This window comes from Talpa occidentalis, unplaced genomic scaffold (assembly GCF_014898055.3).
Source record: "Talpa occidentalis isolate TD23 unplaced genomic scaffold, MPIMG_talOcc4v2.1, whole genome shotgun sequence".
Lineage (NCBI taxonomy): Eukaryota > Metazoa > Chordata > Mammalia > Eulipotyphla > Talpidae > Talpa > Talpa occidentalis.
The window spans coordinates 152,876,284-152,890,752 of record NW_026555331.1 but is presented as its reverse complement, the minus strand read 5'-3'; the positions used below and the strand labels follow the sequence as shown (position 1 = coordinate 152,890,752).

The 14,469-nt window shown below is 64.9% G+C and overlaps 1 protein-coding gene across 2 annotated transcripts; it reads right to left on the bottom strand.

The window, feature by feature from the left end:
- Positions 1–320: 320 nt before the first annotated feature.
- NOS3 (nitric oxide synthase 3) lies at positions 321–9,885 on the bottom strand. Of its 2 annotated transcripts, XM_054692752.1 has the most exons (16): positions 9,728–9,885; positions 8,548–8,650; positions 8,091–8,239; positions 7,711–7,873; positions 6,506–6,597; positions 6,287–6,428; positions 5,902–6,041; positions 5,633–5,807; positions 5,062–5,163; positions 4,382–4,576; positions 4,198–4,271; positions 3,979–4,123; positions 3,689–3,793; positions 1,230–1,294; positions 816–932; positions 321–717 (listed from the first exon to the last, which is right to left on the bottom strand). In XM_054692752.1, the coding sequence occupies exons 1-16, from the start codon at positions 9,883–9,885 to the stop codon at positions 393–395; spliced, it is 2,250 nt and encodes a 749-aa protein (XP_054548727.1). In that variant the 3' UTR covers positions 321–392. The 2 variants fall into 2 exon arrangements, with proteins under 2 accessions (XP_054548727.1, XP_054548728.1); XM_054692753.1 differs by lacking the exons at positions 321–717; positions 816–932; positions 1,230–1,294 and adding an exon at positions 2,701–2,793.
- Between the last annotated feature and the right edge of the window lie 4,584 nt (positions 9,886–14,469).

Genomic DNA, 14,469 nt, shown 5'->3' with positions numbered 1-14,469 from the left:
CGGCTTGGCTGCAGGCATAAGAGACGGGCAGAGCAGCCTCTCAGGAAGCTCAGGCTCAGCAGTCACAGCGTCGCCCCACCCTGCATTCACCTCCCCGACACCCCGGGTCCAGGCACAATCCCCAGGCCCACTGGCTCTGACTCCCTGCGGTTTCTCTGCTGCTCTCAGCTTCAGCCATTGCCTCCGTGTGACCCTCTCTCCATCCTTCCTTTCTCCCCCCGCCCCACCTTCCCTGCGCCCTGCCCCTCCGTGCCCACTCGAGGGGCTCAGCCTGTGTCCACAGAGGGTCCCATCTCTAGGGCCCGGTCTGTCTGCCTCTGCCTGCGCCCGGCTGGCCAGCACTCAGGACCAGCCAGAAGGCTGGCTGCGCAGGGGCAAAGCAAGGGTGGGTTTCAGAAGAAACGGAGGGAGCAGAGACCGCAACAAGAGCGGGACAGCGGGGAGGCCCCTGCCTCAGTATTGCAGGTCTGAGGTCCAGGAGGGATGAGGCAGAATGGAGGGGTGCCTGGGTCAGGCCAGGCAGGGCAGGAGCAGGGGCTCACCTGGAAGGCGGCCTGGGCCCAGCCCCGGAAGGCCTCCTCCTGGCCACACAGCTCGTCCCCCTGGCCCAGCTGCAGGAGCCGCTCCCCGCCCAGCTCTTCCAGCCGGGTGTCCACCGCACGTGCAAAGGCGCAGAAGTGGGGGTATGCCCGGGAGCCCAGCCCGAACACACAGAACCTGGGGTGCAGGGAGCGGTCGGTGAAGCCCGCCCTGTCCAGCCCTGGGTGCCCAGGCCTCCTGCCCGCCCTGCAGCCTCCCCCAGTGGAGGCCCAGACCTGAGGGTGCCCAGGGCACCAGCGCTGTCCGTGTTACTGGACTCCTTTCTCTTCCGCCGCCACGAGGACACCAGCTGGTCCGAGCAGGAGATGCTGTTGAAGCGGATCTTGTAGCTCCTGGCCAGAAAGGGACACAGACCGGCGTCAGGGGAGCCGAGATGCCCGTGGGGTGGCTTCAGGGACGCCTGAGGCAGGAAGGGCCTGCCCCTGGGCTCGATCTCCCTCTCCAGAGCAGGCTGCGGGGAGAGGAGGGGACCCCGCCCCTCTTGGAGGAGACCTCCAGACTGCCCCTCCTCCTGGGACTGCAGGGGAGCGGGGGACAGGGGAGGGCGGCCCAGGCAGCTCCAGACCCCTTCCTGTTTCTCCAGAAGCCTCGCCGCCCCCGCCCCCATCTCCCCTATGCCCCCCACTCACCTGTGCTGCTCGGGCCTGGGGGAGCTGTAGGGTCCCGACATCTCCATCAGGGCAGCAGCGAAGCCCTGGCGGGAGCGAGGGGTCAGGTTAGCTCTGCAGCGTCTCCGGCGAAAGCGTGGGCTGCAGGCGCCGGCCCCCGGGGGTATTATTTGCGACTTTTAATTTCTTTCGAAACTTCCAAAGGCCGCCCGGGCGCCTCCCCCCATGTGTGCGTCTGTTCGCTTGGTGCCATCAAAAATCATCCTGCTGCTCCGCACAGCCAGTGCGCCCCGAGCTCTCGGCTTTGGGAAACGCAGTGCAAGTGGGGAGAGTGTCAAAGAGAAAACGGGCCTTCTCTTCCCGCCCGGCGCCCCCGCCCCCAGTATGTGCCCCAGCATCGGGGCTCCCCGCCCGTTCTGTAGGGCTCACACGGATCTGTGCTTGCAGCTCCTCTGACACGTACATGCGGGAGCGCACCCTGCGGGCGGCTCCTCTTCAGCCCCCCAGAGCAGCACCCGGGCTCTGCCTCCCCGCGCGGACGCCTGGGCTGTGCGAACAGCACCTGCTGGACACGCGCGGCTCCGTAGGGCGCTCCCTAGACATGCAATTGCCGACCCCCAGGATTCAAACCTGATGGGGCAAACCCCTCCCTCCCCGGCCCGCCTGGCCGCCACCGGGTCATAACAAAGTCCAGCCTGGGGCGCGCGCCCCGCCCGCTGCGCATGGACAGTGTCCCGAGGGCGGAGCCGCGTCACGCGCGGCTGTGAAAACCACGTTGACCCACATGCAGCCCCCCCGGACTCGGGGAAAACCAACTCGCCAGGCCCCCAGTCCTCAGCGCGAGCTGGGCTGCGCGTGGCTCGGCAGTCGCGGGCGTCGTCTGGACGGCCGGCCTTACTTTTCAGGCAGCGCAGAGAAGCACACGTCACCTGCGGCCTGACGCATTTTCACAGCTCGACCTACCCGGGTCAGTGGCATCCATCCAGATGCACCCCCAGTATCCTGGGAGTCAGCTTCGCGCCCCCTCTGGGTCAACACTGCCTGCCTCCTTCCTGGGGTGACGGATCACCCCACAGATGGGTTCTCCCCGTTTCTGAGCTTTATAGGAAGTGACCCCTACGGCCTGATTCTCCCGTCTGGCTTCCTTCGTGCTACGTTCCCTCTTGACTCATCTGCGCTGCTGAGTGGTGACGCCTCCCCCCCTCGCTGCTGCACGTGTTCGAATGTACCCGTTTATCCAGTCCACGTTGATAGTCATTTGAATTGTTTCCAGCGTGGGGGGCTTATGAACAGGCTGCTATAAATATTCTGGCTTGTGTCTTTAGCGAAGAGAGCCGCTTCCCATGGGCCGTACCTGGGCGTGCTCCCCTGGGGACCCGAGGGGAGCTGTGCTCCGCCGCCAGGCTGGGGCCGCGGTGCTGGGGAGCGTTTGTTACGGTTAAGCATACATCCACCCAGTGACCAGCGCTGTCACCCCTCGGTGTTTATCCAAGAGAAATGAAAACATCAGCCCACGAGGCCTTGCACAAGAATGTTCATAACAGCTTTATTCATCATCGCTCAAAACTGGAAACAGCCCAAGTGTCTGTCAACAGGAGGGGAAACAGCGTGTGTTCACCCGGGGAGCTCGCGCACCGCTGCCGCGGGGGAGCCCCAACACAGAAGCCCTAACACTAGACACCCCCACTTCCGCGCCTTTCTAGAGCAGGCGGCACCGACCCACAGCCACAGAAGTCAGAACTGGGGTGGCTTCCCATGGGGGCAGGGCGGGGGGCTTTCCAGGGTGATGGAATGATCTGTATCTTGGTAGGACTCGTGGGTCACGTGGTGTAATGACGCCTGACGCTGCCCAAGCCAAAGCGAGTGCTTCTGCTTTTCTTTAAAAGGCAGGCCAGGGGCAGGCTGGGCCGGACAGCGGGGGGTGGGGAGGGGGGAGGCTTCCAACAGCACCCCGGCCCCCTCTGGCACCAGAGGAGGCCCTCGGGCTCACAGGGCATTTATTGCCCAGAGCCTGGAGCCGAGAAGGCCCGGGCAGCGAGCCTAGCGAGGGCTGGCCAGGGCGGAGCGGCCGGGGAGACGCCGGTTAAGGATAGAGAACGTAAGTGCGCGGCGCTGATGTTTTTGGTTCTAAAGATTTCAGAAAGCCGAGTTGCCCGGCCCCGGTGCCTTCCGGACAGCGCTCCTCTCTTGTCAAGAAGCAGCAGAAATACTGCGGAGCAGAGGACACCCCGTCCTCCTCCTCTGTCAGCGCCCCAGAGCCAGCTAGCCCGGCCGGCCCGCGGGGAGCAGCCGCCGCGGCCCTGCGCTGGTTGTGCGGGCGCCTTGGGGACACAGGCTGTGTGTGGGGGTGCGGCTAGGGCAGGCTCAAGGTCCTCATGGAATGACCATGCTTGGCTCTTGGGGAGCCAGAAGAGCTGGGATTGTCACCCCATGTTTGAGTCTCCCCTTGGCCCCAGTGGCCCCTCACCCAGCAGGCTCACCTCTCCATTCTCTGGGGGATCTCCATTTCCAAACGTGCTGGTCACCACCAGCACCAGCGTCTCGTGCTCGAGGGACACCACGTCGTACTCATCCATGCACAGGACCTGTCGGGGGGACGAGCCTCGTCATCGCTGGACTGGCCCTCACTCCCCGCGGGCCCTGACTGGCCCTCTGGATCCCCGTGGGTCTCGGGGCTCCTCATGGGCCCTGACTGGTGCTTTTCTGTCCTCCCGGGCCCCTCTGAAGGCCCCCCCTTTCCAGACCCCTGCCGCTCTGAGCTCAGCCCTACCCGGGGGTCGAAGGCCTTCCGGAAGAGCCTCCCCAGCTGCTGGGCGTAGCTCTGGGCGCGGCCCGTCTCCGAGCCGTACAGGATGGTTGCCTTCACGCGCTTCGCCATCACGGTGCCCATGAGCGAGGCGGAGATCTTCACAGCACTGCAGGCGAGCGAGCGGTCAGGGGGGCCTGAGTGGTGCGGGGAGGGGCAGGGCAGCCCTCCTGGGGCACCTACTTGGCCACTTCTTTAAAGGTCTTCTTCCTGGTGATGCCAGCGCCCTTGGCTGCGCTCCCCTTCCAGGGGTCTGGCTGCAGGGGGGTGGCGGGGGGTGGGGGAAGTAAAGAAAACCAAAGGTTGGCTGCCTGGAGCCGCTTCCTCAGAGCCGGCCCCAGTGGGCAAGAACCAGCAGGGTGGGCACCTGGTAGCGGAAGGCAGGGGAGAGGACGTAGTTGACCATCTCCTGGTGGAAGACAGGGGTGAGGCTGCCTGAGATGGGGGGCACTATCCAGGCCCAGTCGGCAGGGCAGCCCCCCCTGGCCTTCTGCTCGTTCTCCAGGTGCTTCATGAAGGAGGCCGTGGCAGCGTGGTGATCCACAATTGTCACTTTGGCCAGCTGGGGGGAGGGGGGAGGGACTTAGACTCCACCACTGTCAACCGAGCCCTGGTGTGCGAGTCACCCCTAAGCTAACACACAATGTCACCCGTAGCTGCAGCCTGCACGGTCGTCCCCCAAGTCCAGCTGCCCCCGCTTCCAGTGTCTGTGTGCCCACCAACCAAGAGATCCCAGACTCTGACGCCCCCAGAGGTACCCAGCAGGCCCTGGTTTCCTCACACTGCACGTCCTCGATGCTGGAACCAGAGCATCGGAACCCAGTGGGTCCCGCAAACAAAACAGCCGGCGTGTCCCGGGACCAGAATTACTAAGTACAAATCGGCCGGCTCCCCACACTGCAGGCCGCGATGGCAGGAGCCCCTCTGGAACTGCAGGCCGGCGGGCCCCGACACCTCGCCGACAGGACTCTGCCTCTCCTGCCCGTTTCTAGGTCCGCTCGCCCCTCCGGCCCCGGCCCACCCTCCTGGCCAGCCTGGGCTGGGCACCTGGTAACTGTGCAGCACAGCCAAGTTGATTTCCACCGCTGCCTTGTCTTTCCACAGGGACGAGGTGGTCCGGGTGTCCAGGTCCATGCAGACGGCCACGTCCTGGAGCAGGGGCGCACGCATTGGTACGGGCAGCACGGGCAGTGGCTGCAGCCTCCGGCTCACACTCATGAGTGGGAGGGCTGGGGTGTGGGCGGTGGCCCCCAGGATCCCCTGGCAATGGCACCATGGAACAGAGAGGACCTGGGCCTGTCGCTTCTCAGCCCTGGGCCTCATTTCTCCTCTAAAATAACGTTCCATATTGCTTGGGCCAAAGTCTGCTTTGAGAATGCGATGGAAGCTATAGCGCTACTGAGCCTGTCCTAGGCAAAGACGTGTCCCCACGTGGGCCTGCACCCCATCCCCATGCACCTGCCTGGGCGGCTGCAGGGCCCAACTCCAAGTCCTGGCTTAGCAGCACCCGGCGTGGCCCAGATAGGCGCGTGTGGACTTTCTGTGGCTCTGTCTGCGAGTGAAAGGCCCGGTCCCGAGGGCGCGGGCCGCAGCTCCCCCCTGCCCCCCACGGGCGCACCTCCAGGATGTTGTAGCGGTGCGGGTCGCACAGGTTCCGCGTGCCGATCTCGGTGCTCATGTACCAGCCGCTGAAGGGGGCCGCGGGGAACTCCAGGCCCCCGATTTCCAGCAGCATGTTGGACACGGCGGGGAGCGCGTACCAGCGCAGGCCCAGGGCAGCAAACCACTCTAGCCTGGGGGTGGGGCGCGGGATCAGGCCCCTGTGGAGGCCGGCCAACCCTCCCCCAGTATAGGACTCTCCAAAGGCCCTGGCCCTGCCGTGCTCACGTGGGGTGCTCCAGGGGCACCTCGAGGACCAGCTCGGGGGGCAGAGCGAACAGTTCCGGGGGCTCATCGGGGGCCTGGAGCAGCAGAGGCAGCACGTCGAAGCGGCCGTTTCCTGGGGTCCAGCCGTGCTGCACGCAGAGCTGCGAGCGGGCAGGGGTCTGAGCCCCGCTTCTTTGGGCCTGGTCCCAGACCCTTGGCCTTGGTGTCCCCCACCCTTCATCTCAGAGAAGCCTCCTGGGCTGGCTCACAGTGCCCAGCCCCAGGCCCCTTCCTTGGCCTCCCTCCTTCATCTCACCCAGGGGCCCCACCGACCCCTCCACTGACCCCGCCCTCATCCCAGAACCCTTCTGGCTAGAGTCCACCCACTCTACCTCTTGGTGCCCACCTCAGTGATCTCCACGTTGGCGGGGTCTCCCTGCACAGAGCCGTCCTGCTGCCTGTACCCCGCGTAGCGGACCAGTTGGCTGTTCCAGATTCGGAAGTCTCCCCGGCCGGGAGCGCGCTGGGGGAACACTGTGATGGCCGAGCTGGCACGGGACAGAGCTGGTCAGAGCCCAGGCTCTCGGGGCCGGGCTGAGGCGGCCTGGCGGGGTGGGGCACTCACCGGAGGTTGCCCCGGTTGGTGGCGTACTTGACGTGGTTGCAGATGTAGGTGAACATCTCCTGTGCAGAGCTGCAGTCCCGGGCATCGAACACCTGACCAGCCAAGGCGGGGGCAGGAGGGGGCAGGGGCGTGAGTGCCAGCCCTCTGAGAAGCTGAGGAGGCTGAGGTGTCCTTGCTGTGAGCTGGGTGTTCTCCTTGGGGATCCTCTCTGACCATTCACACCCTTTTCTGCCCTGCACCCCATGCACCCAGCATGGCCTGGTCTGCTCCTTATCTCCTTCTGGGGGCACATGTCTCCCCATTCCTATAGAAGCGGCTCAGTACCTGGTTCAGAGGGAGGGCCCATCACCAACAGGTGGGGCGGCCACCTAGGGTGTAGGTAGTGAGTCCCCTGTTACCCACAGCGCTCAAGCAAAGGCTGGCACCGCCGCCAGTCAACCAGCTCACTCTGGGAGCACAGGGGTGATGGGAAGGGGGTGGCGGCACTGGGGAGACCTTGGAGACTCTGCCCCAGACATTATGAGGCCAGGAGCGGCCCTCTTGAGTGGCTGGAAGGAGCCCCAGCAGGAGATGGGGAGGAGGAGACGGAGCAGGGGAGGTCAAGGGGTGAAATAGCCTGGAGTGGAGTCAAATTCAAGCCAGAGTTTTGAAGGGCTCAAGGGTTAGGGGGGTTCCACAGGGTGGCTCTTAGTTTACTTCGTGTCTCCTTGGGGTTCTGTTGAGCTTGTGGCTCTATTCCAAGTCCTCCGGTGCCAGTTACACGAAGGAGGGCAAGGTCACAGATCAGGGTCCCCTGTAGGTCATTCTCCAGGCCACAGACCCCCTGTAGGTCATTCTCCAGGCCACAGACCGGCCCAGAACCCTGAGTCATGGGGGTGGGGTGTGAGGAGGGCGTGGGCGGGGGTGGGGGGCAGGAGGGAGCGGTGTGTTTGGGGTGAGGGGCCAGGCAGGGCATGTGAGGCCCACTCCTTGCACGCTGGCAGAAGCCAGGGCCTTTTCCAGAAGGTGGCTCCTGTTGCCCTGACAGTAACACCCAGAGAATCACTGCGGCAGTAGTACCCCCCCCCCAGGCGACGCTAGGGGGCTTATCTCCCTAGCACCCCTCTCTAGGGGAAAGGGTAAGTGTCTCCTGCTGCTCGGGGTGCCCTGGGAAGCTTCAGGAGCCCCCACCCCTCCTGGCCGTTCTCCTGCTCTCTCCCACACACCTGCAGCTTCCCCCACTGGATGCGGCCCACGCAGCGCGGGGCATTGCGCCAGGCCTGCTTGGCCCCGAACACCAGCTCGCTCTCCCGGAGCTGGTAGGTGCCTGTGGCCGCCACCTCGGCCTCCACCTCCTGCAGCCGCTGCTCGTGGGCCTGGGAGCCGCTCCTAGGGAGGAGAGGGGATCGCGGGAAGTGGGGGGGAGACCCCCAGGCCAGGTGTGAGAGTTGGGGGCTGGCTGCAGCTGCTAAGCTGGGACTCTGCATTTGTCAGGAAGGGGGTGGGTGATTGAGGAGGTGCAGAGCAGGTGTCCCGGCCTGAGCAGGACAAGGACCTGGGTCTGAAGACGGGTGGGCATGGGGCCTGCGGGTCTCGGGGGGCTCACCTCTTGATGGAGCTGTAATACTGGGTGATGAAGTCCCTGGCTTGGCTCAGCAGCTGCTCCGTTGGTGGAGGGTCCCGGGAGGGCCGGCTCTGCGGTTTCCGAGGAAATACCAGGGATCCCAGGCAGCGTTTTGGGGTGCAGGGCCCATCCTGTGTCAAGGTTGGGGTGGTGGTGAGAGCAAGGTCGCGAAGGTGGTGACCCCGTCAGGTGCAGGGCCCGGTAGCTGAGCGTGGGCGGGCTGGGGAGGTGTGTGTTGAGGGCTGGGACTGAGGCTGGAAATTGGGGTGAGGCTGGGCTGAACTTGGGGCAAGGATTGGAGGCTGGGTCACTAGAGTTCCCTTAGCAGTTCTGCTTCCTCCCAGTCTCCCCTCTTTTTGGAGGTCGGGGGCCAGCTCAGGGAATGACGCGCGGCCATCCTGGCCCAGGCCCTCCTGGGAAGGGAGACTCTGGGCCTTACCTGCTGGGACTGAGCGCTCAGGGTGTCGTAGGTGATGCTGCCCACCTCCCAGTTCTTCACGCGGGGGAACCTGGGCCCCTCCGGGGGGCGGGTGAGCGGGGGGCTGTTGGAAGCCAAGAGGGAGCACTGTATTTCCTTCTGGGCAGGCGCCGTGACCGGAGGGCCGAGGTCCCCAGCTGGCCCTTCCAGCCCTGGCCAGTGGCTCCAGCCCCAGCCTCCCGCTGCTCAACTAGACTCGGGCTGTGCAGACGCTGGCCGGAGCCCCTGGCCCCAGGCGTGCCCACCCCCCACCCGCCGCCTCTGGACATGGTGTCCGACCCCTAAACTGCAAGGAGCCCCATGAGGGTGAGGGTGTGGAGTGGCGCCCCAGCAGGGAGCCCTCTGCCCAGATTTCCCGCCCTGCTCAAGCGCACACCCTCCTGACAGCCTCCATCGTGCGAAGGGAAGCCTCAGAAGCCTTATCGCTTCCTCCCAGAGCCGTCGGCCGCGCTGGAGGAAGGGAGGGACGCGGCCTCAGAGCGCCTGTGAGGCCGCCGGGCCTGGACCTCTCCCTGGGGCTGCCCACGGTCCCAGCCTCCCCGCCTGGGCTGGCCCGCCACTGGCATCCGCGACCTCTGTCCCAGGGAGGCCACTTCGGGGGGCTGCGGCTGCTGGGTCCGTGTTGGGGTGTGGGTTACCAGGGGGAGGCCTGCGCAGTGCAGAAAGGGGCCCGGCTGCTGGGCCTTCTCAGACTCCTGCCAAGAACCTGAGTCTCTGGCCCAACTCTCCCCCTTCGGGAGACCGTCTTCTCACCCCTGGACCAACCCTCCCCAGCTCTGTCGTTCTGTTAAATAATCGTGGCTTTGGTTGAAGATTCCGGGAGCTGGAAACTTAGAGCAGCCCCCTGCAGCAAGCACGAGAGCGTGTTCTAGAAGCAGAGCTCGGAAGGTGGAGTAACTCGCGCAAAGTTAAACGGCACTCGGTGGCCGTGCAGCATCCCAGCCTGGCAGGTGGGCACCTCACCCGACTTCCACCTGTTGCCCACTGGTGCCCATCCTGGTTCCCCCTGGGCCTCCCTCACCATCAGCCTTGTCCGTAGTCATCACCCCTCTGTACTGGCAGCCAGGCAGCCTTCCCAGCACAGGCTGCAGGCCACCTACCCCTATGCCCCCTGCCCCTTGGCCCCCCAGCTACCCCTCACCTGTAATCTGGCATGGGGGGTGGCGCTGGGGCAGGCGCCCGGCTGGGCTCCGAGGTCGGGGAGGCTGGGCCCTGCTTGCTGCACAGCCCCAGGCCCAGCCCCAGCCCCAGGCCGCAGGGGGGCCCAGGCTCCTGGCCCACGCTCTTCAAGTTGCCCATGCCGGCCGCCTCAACTCTGCCTCGCCCTCCAGCACGGCCTGGCCTTTCCTTAGGAAGGGGAGGGGGCAGTGGGAGGGGGCTCTCGGCGCTGGCCCTCGCCCCGCCCCGTCGCACACACAATGGGACAGGAACAAGGCCGCTGGGAGGCTCTAAAGCCTCGGCTCCATGCCCACTGGCCCGAGGGTGGGGGGCCGGACGCCTGGGTTCCGCTGGAGGACTGGGGCTGATAAGTGGGAACCCAGGTGTCTGGTGGAGCCCTGGGACTGGAGTGCAGGAGCTGGGCACAGGCGGCAGGAAGGGGGACGGCCAGGGGCCCCGACCAGAGCGGGAGGCTGCACCTCACCTAGCCGGCCCGTCCTGAGGGCCCTGGCGGACAGTGAGAGGCAGGGGTGAGGCCCGGACCCCAGTGACCGGGGGCGGTCTAGGCATTCTCCTTCGCCGCCTCCCCCCATGTGCGTGCTCCTGGCCCCTGCCTTCAAACCCTTTTGGAGTCTTGGGGAAACAGGCCCAGCCAGGCGCAGTGACCCTTTGTCCTTGGGTCTGGCATTAGGGTACCCCTTCCCCTCCCAGTCCCAATTTCCTGGAACCCCCGCCCCCATGACTCAAGTGGGGGACACAAAAGAGCAGGAAGCTGCCATCCTGGGCCTCCGCCCCCACCCTGTCAGCCAGTGACGCACGCTTCCCTGGGGGAGGCCGGTCAGCGCACAGACCCGGCGTCAGGCGGGCAGCGCGGCCCACTGGGCGCTCTGGGCGTCCTAGCAGGGGCACGGGGCTGGGGAAACTACAACTCCCAGAATGCCGGTGGCGCACATCAGCTCTCTCCAGGCACCGCAGGCGGGAGTGCCTGCTGGGGTTTGTAGTTCCCAGCCCTGGGGGGGGGGTGAGGAAAGGCCTGGAGTCGGGCATCTGGGACTGCAGAGGGCCAGACCTCACAGATTTGAGGCTGCAGAGACTAAGAGAAACTTCGAGAAAGAAGCGGACGTGGAGAGGCGGAAGGGCAGCGGCTGGGAGAGGCAGACAAACAAACACGGAGATTTGTGTTGGCCGGACTCCCTTGTAAAGCCGTGGAGGAGAGGGTTGGGGTGGGCCTGGGTTGGGGGCAGGCGGGTCTGAGGAAGGAACAGGCTGTGCTGGGAGCTCTGCGTCAGGCTGTGGAGGCAGTGGGGGGGCGGGAGCCCGAGTGCCCGGCCACCTGGGGAGCTTTGCGTCCTCCCTCAACAAAGGGCAGGTGGGGGGGGGGGCTCAGGCCAGAGAGGCCACAGGTGGGATCTAGGCTCAGACATTCTCACCCACAATGGCGGGGCGCACAGACCCCATTTCTGGTTCCATTCAGCCGCCATCTGATAGCACATGGCCAAGAATAATTCCTGTTACAGATTGCGGGGCGTGGAGCTGGGGGCAGGCCTCCTCGGGCAGGTGACCATAGACTCCCGATGCCAAGCCCCCTCCCCCCGCTGGCTGGCACCTCTTCCCAGAGCCCCGCCCTGTGGCCTCCTCACCCCAGGCCGCCCCCAGCCCCTCTGCAGTCCACACTGCTGCCAGAGTCATCTCAGAAGCGGGGCTTACCTCATGCTTTGGCTCACCCTGAAACCTTCTACCCAAGGCCAAGGCCACTCTGGCATGCTGGCCCAGCCCTCGATGTGCGGCTCACACCCTGGGTTCTAGGCCAGCGGGCTTCCTCACGGGTTCCCTCACACCCCTGCATTTTCCTGCTTTTGGGCTGAGGCCGCCCGGGCTGCCTCTCCTTTGCCTTCTGGTTGGAGAAAATCGTTCGTTCCCTTCCTCCCGGGCCAACCGTGGCCACTCTGGAGGGTCCTGCTGGCCTTCTTGCTTCAGGCGTGTGCGGGCAGCAGCCAGAGCCCCGGAGCCGGGCCAGCCGTCAGTCCAAGGCCACGTGCTCCCGGAGCTGCAGGGCCTGTGCTGTAGGCGTGCGGCTCACCGCTCCTGTCCAGCCCGTCTCTCCACAGCGTCTTTCTGTGGTGTGCTCACAGGCCTGGTGAGATCTTGAGGTTCACTGTGGCCTGAGACTTTCTTCCCTCCTCCTGTCACCAGTGTCAGACCTGCTGACAACTGAGAAGCCTCAGTTCCAGAGACTTCTGCCTCCTGCCCGCCTGCAGGCACTGCTCTGTCAGTCTCTTTGCTTCTCATTCCTGCTTGGTGTGCTCCTCGGAACCCGGCCCCACACCGTCCGTGCCCCCGCAGCATCCTCTAGGCCACTCTGTGTCACCTGCTATCAGGCCCGGGACTCCTCTCCTCTGGTGGCCCCGGGTGGTCCTGGGGCTCTGGCTTCCCACCTGTGATTTCTCTCCCCAGTCAACTTGTGCCCTGGCAGAGCCCAGGCTGGCTCTGCTCCTCTGGGTGCTGCCAGGCCTGGGTCCCCTGTGCATACGGGGTGACTCAATGGCTTGTTTAGCTGCAACGGCCCCCTGGGGGCCCGAAGCTGTGTCCAGGAGTGTGGAGAGCCATGGAGAACGGACTCCGAGAAGGGAGTCAGCTGAGATCAGATGGGCCTGGTGGGCAAAAGCAAGGGGTCGAGGGTGAAAGGTGGTGGGTGCAAGAGCAGACATTCTTCAGGCACAAGGGTGGTTGCGTCCCAAGTAGTTTGGCCACTCCGATGGTGAGGGTGGGGGTACAGGGAGAAAGAGGGGCAGGCAGATCCGAATGGGCGTCTGATCTGGCAGGGGAGCCCGGCAAGGCTAGGCAGAGGAGAGGCAGTCCATAGAGGCCGGGCTGGAGGTAGACGCTTTCCTTCTCCCTCTGCCCGGGATAGGCCAGCTTCACCCCGTGTGTCCCGGCACAGCCCAGGGACTGTCCATCCCGGCCCCTGGCAATCCTGCCAGGTTTAGACTCCCCTGCACCTGGACAGGAGTCTCTTGCTCCCCCAGGACTCTGCCCAGTCCTGGTCTCTCTGCCTCCCTCTTGCCGGCTGCCCCTGGGACAGAGCACACCTGTGCGTCTTACTGGCTGGCTGCTCTGGTCACAGACCGCAATTTCAAGAATGATTTCTGGGCCCCACCGAAATTTCAAGACCTGCAGTATTGAAAATCCATCCATAGGAAATCATTTTAATTTTATTCATTTATTTATTTTTAAAACCCACAATCTTTTTTTTTTTTTTAAGATTTATTTATTTATTTATACAAGCACTGGGTACAGTCAGAAGTGCGGGAGGGTGAGAGGATTCACCAGAGCCAGAGCAGGGAACAGAACAGGCAGAAGGGCCGAAGTACACTGCTGAGGGGAGCAGCGGGCGGCAGGAGAGGTCTGCGCGCCATGTGGGACCCTCGTCCGGTGGCCGGGGATCGAACTGGCGCTGCAGAGGCTGCGGGCAGCTTCACAGCCCAGTGCTCAACCGCTGCGCCACCAGGGAGGCCCCATTTTAATTTTAAATTGTGAGAGTACAAGCTGGAAGGGGCTTTGGAGATCCTCTGGGGTCGCAGCCTCGGGGCCCCTGAGAAAGGCTGTTTTCCGCCGTGGGGGAGGCCAGGCTGCGTGCCACCTCACTGGCTCTGAGGCTCTGGCGAGCAAGGGTGCTGTCCCGGGCTCCGCCTGCTCCCTCAGAAGGTGGTAAGCCTGGCTCCTGCCTTCCCTCTCGGAGCAGACTGTGCCAGGCCTGGGGTGGGATGCCCTGACCGTGGTGGAGGGAGGGCCGGGCCCCTGGGTGTGGGGTTGCTGGGGGTGGGGGCACTCCACAGTGGCTGGTGACTGAGCGGAAGGCCCTGACTCTTTATAGTCCAACCGGGGGTTGTTCGGTGTGAGCTGGAAGTGCCCCACCCTCCCCACTATGAGCAGCTTCCTTCCTGCCCGCTGGCAAGGCCTGGGTGGGGAGCTGAGGGGAAAGGAGGGAAGCAGGCGGGGGCGGCCCTGGGCTGGGGAGCCTCCTCAGCGCAGGATGTAACTCACGCCGTGTCCGGAGGTTGGGGACGCGGAGCCTTGCTCAATTTCCAGGTTGCAAGGCTGGGGCTGAACATTTGGGGACGGCCTGGGCGGGGGCGGGGGCCTTGGGGCTGGGTGGGTGCAGGGGAAGGTGCTTGTCTCAAAGGGGCTTTCCTGTGCTGCCCTTTTCAAGCGAACCACATGGAGGCAGCAGAGAGCCGGAGAGAAGAGGTTGGCGCCGGCTCTGGGGCTCTGGAGACCGGAGACTGGGAAGTGCCTAAGGCCAGCCTCCGGATGCCCGCTGGCATGGTGGGTCCCTGCTGGCATGGTGGGTCCCCGCTGGTGTGGTGGGTCCGCACTGGCCCTCCACGCCCTTGGAGTGGTTTGTTTGCATAAGCCTTTAATTGCTGAGAATGTCTCTGTGACCCCAAAGGAGCAAGGGTGCCTTCTTGGGAAGCTCCTGCTTCTGCAGAGCCCCTGGGGTGAGCACTGAGGTGCCCCGAGCCAAGCCTGAGCACCTGCAGCTCCAGGGGAAGCAGTCAGCATGTCCTGGGGTGTTGTGGGGGAGCAGGGCCTCCTGCGGGTGCTGTGAGGGCTGCCCCATCACACAGGTGGGCTCCCCAGGGCAGATGGACCCTGTTCTGGAGACTCTGCTGCAGCCTGCCCCTCAGACTGACAGGGACGTCGAGTAGCCGAGAGGACTTCAGA

Excerpts from the sequence above, each read along its gene's own strand:
- NOS3 (XM_054692752.1), bottom strand. The coding sequence starts at position 9,885 with ATGGGCAACTTGAAGAGCGTGGGCCAGGAGCCTGGGCCCCCCTGCGGC. Across the intron at positions 6,429-6,505 it reads ACCAACCGGGGCAACCTCCG|CTCGGCCATCACAGTGTTCC; the intron begins GTGAGTGCCCCA and ends GTCCCGTGCCAG. Across the intron at positions 4,124-4,197 it reads ACCTTTAAAGAAGTGGCCAA|TGCTGTGAAGATCTCCGCCT; the intron begins GTAGGTGCCCCA and ends GCTCGCCTGCAG.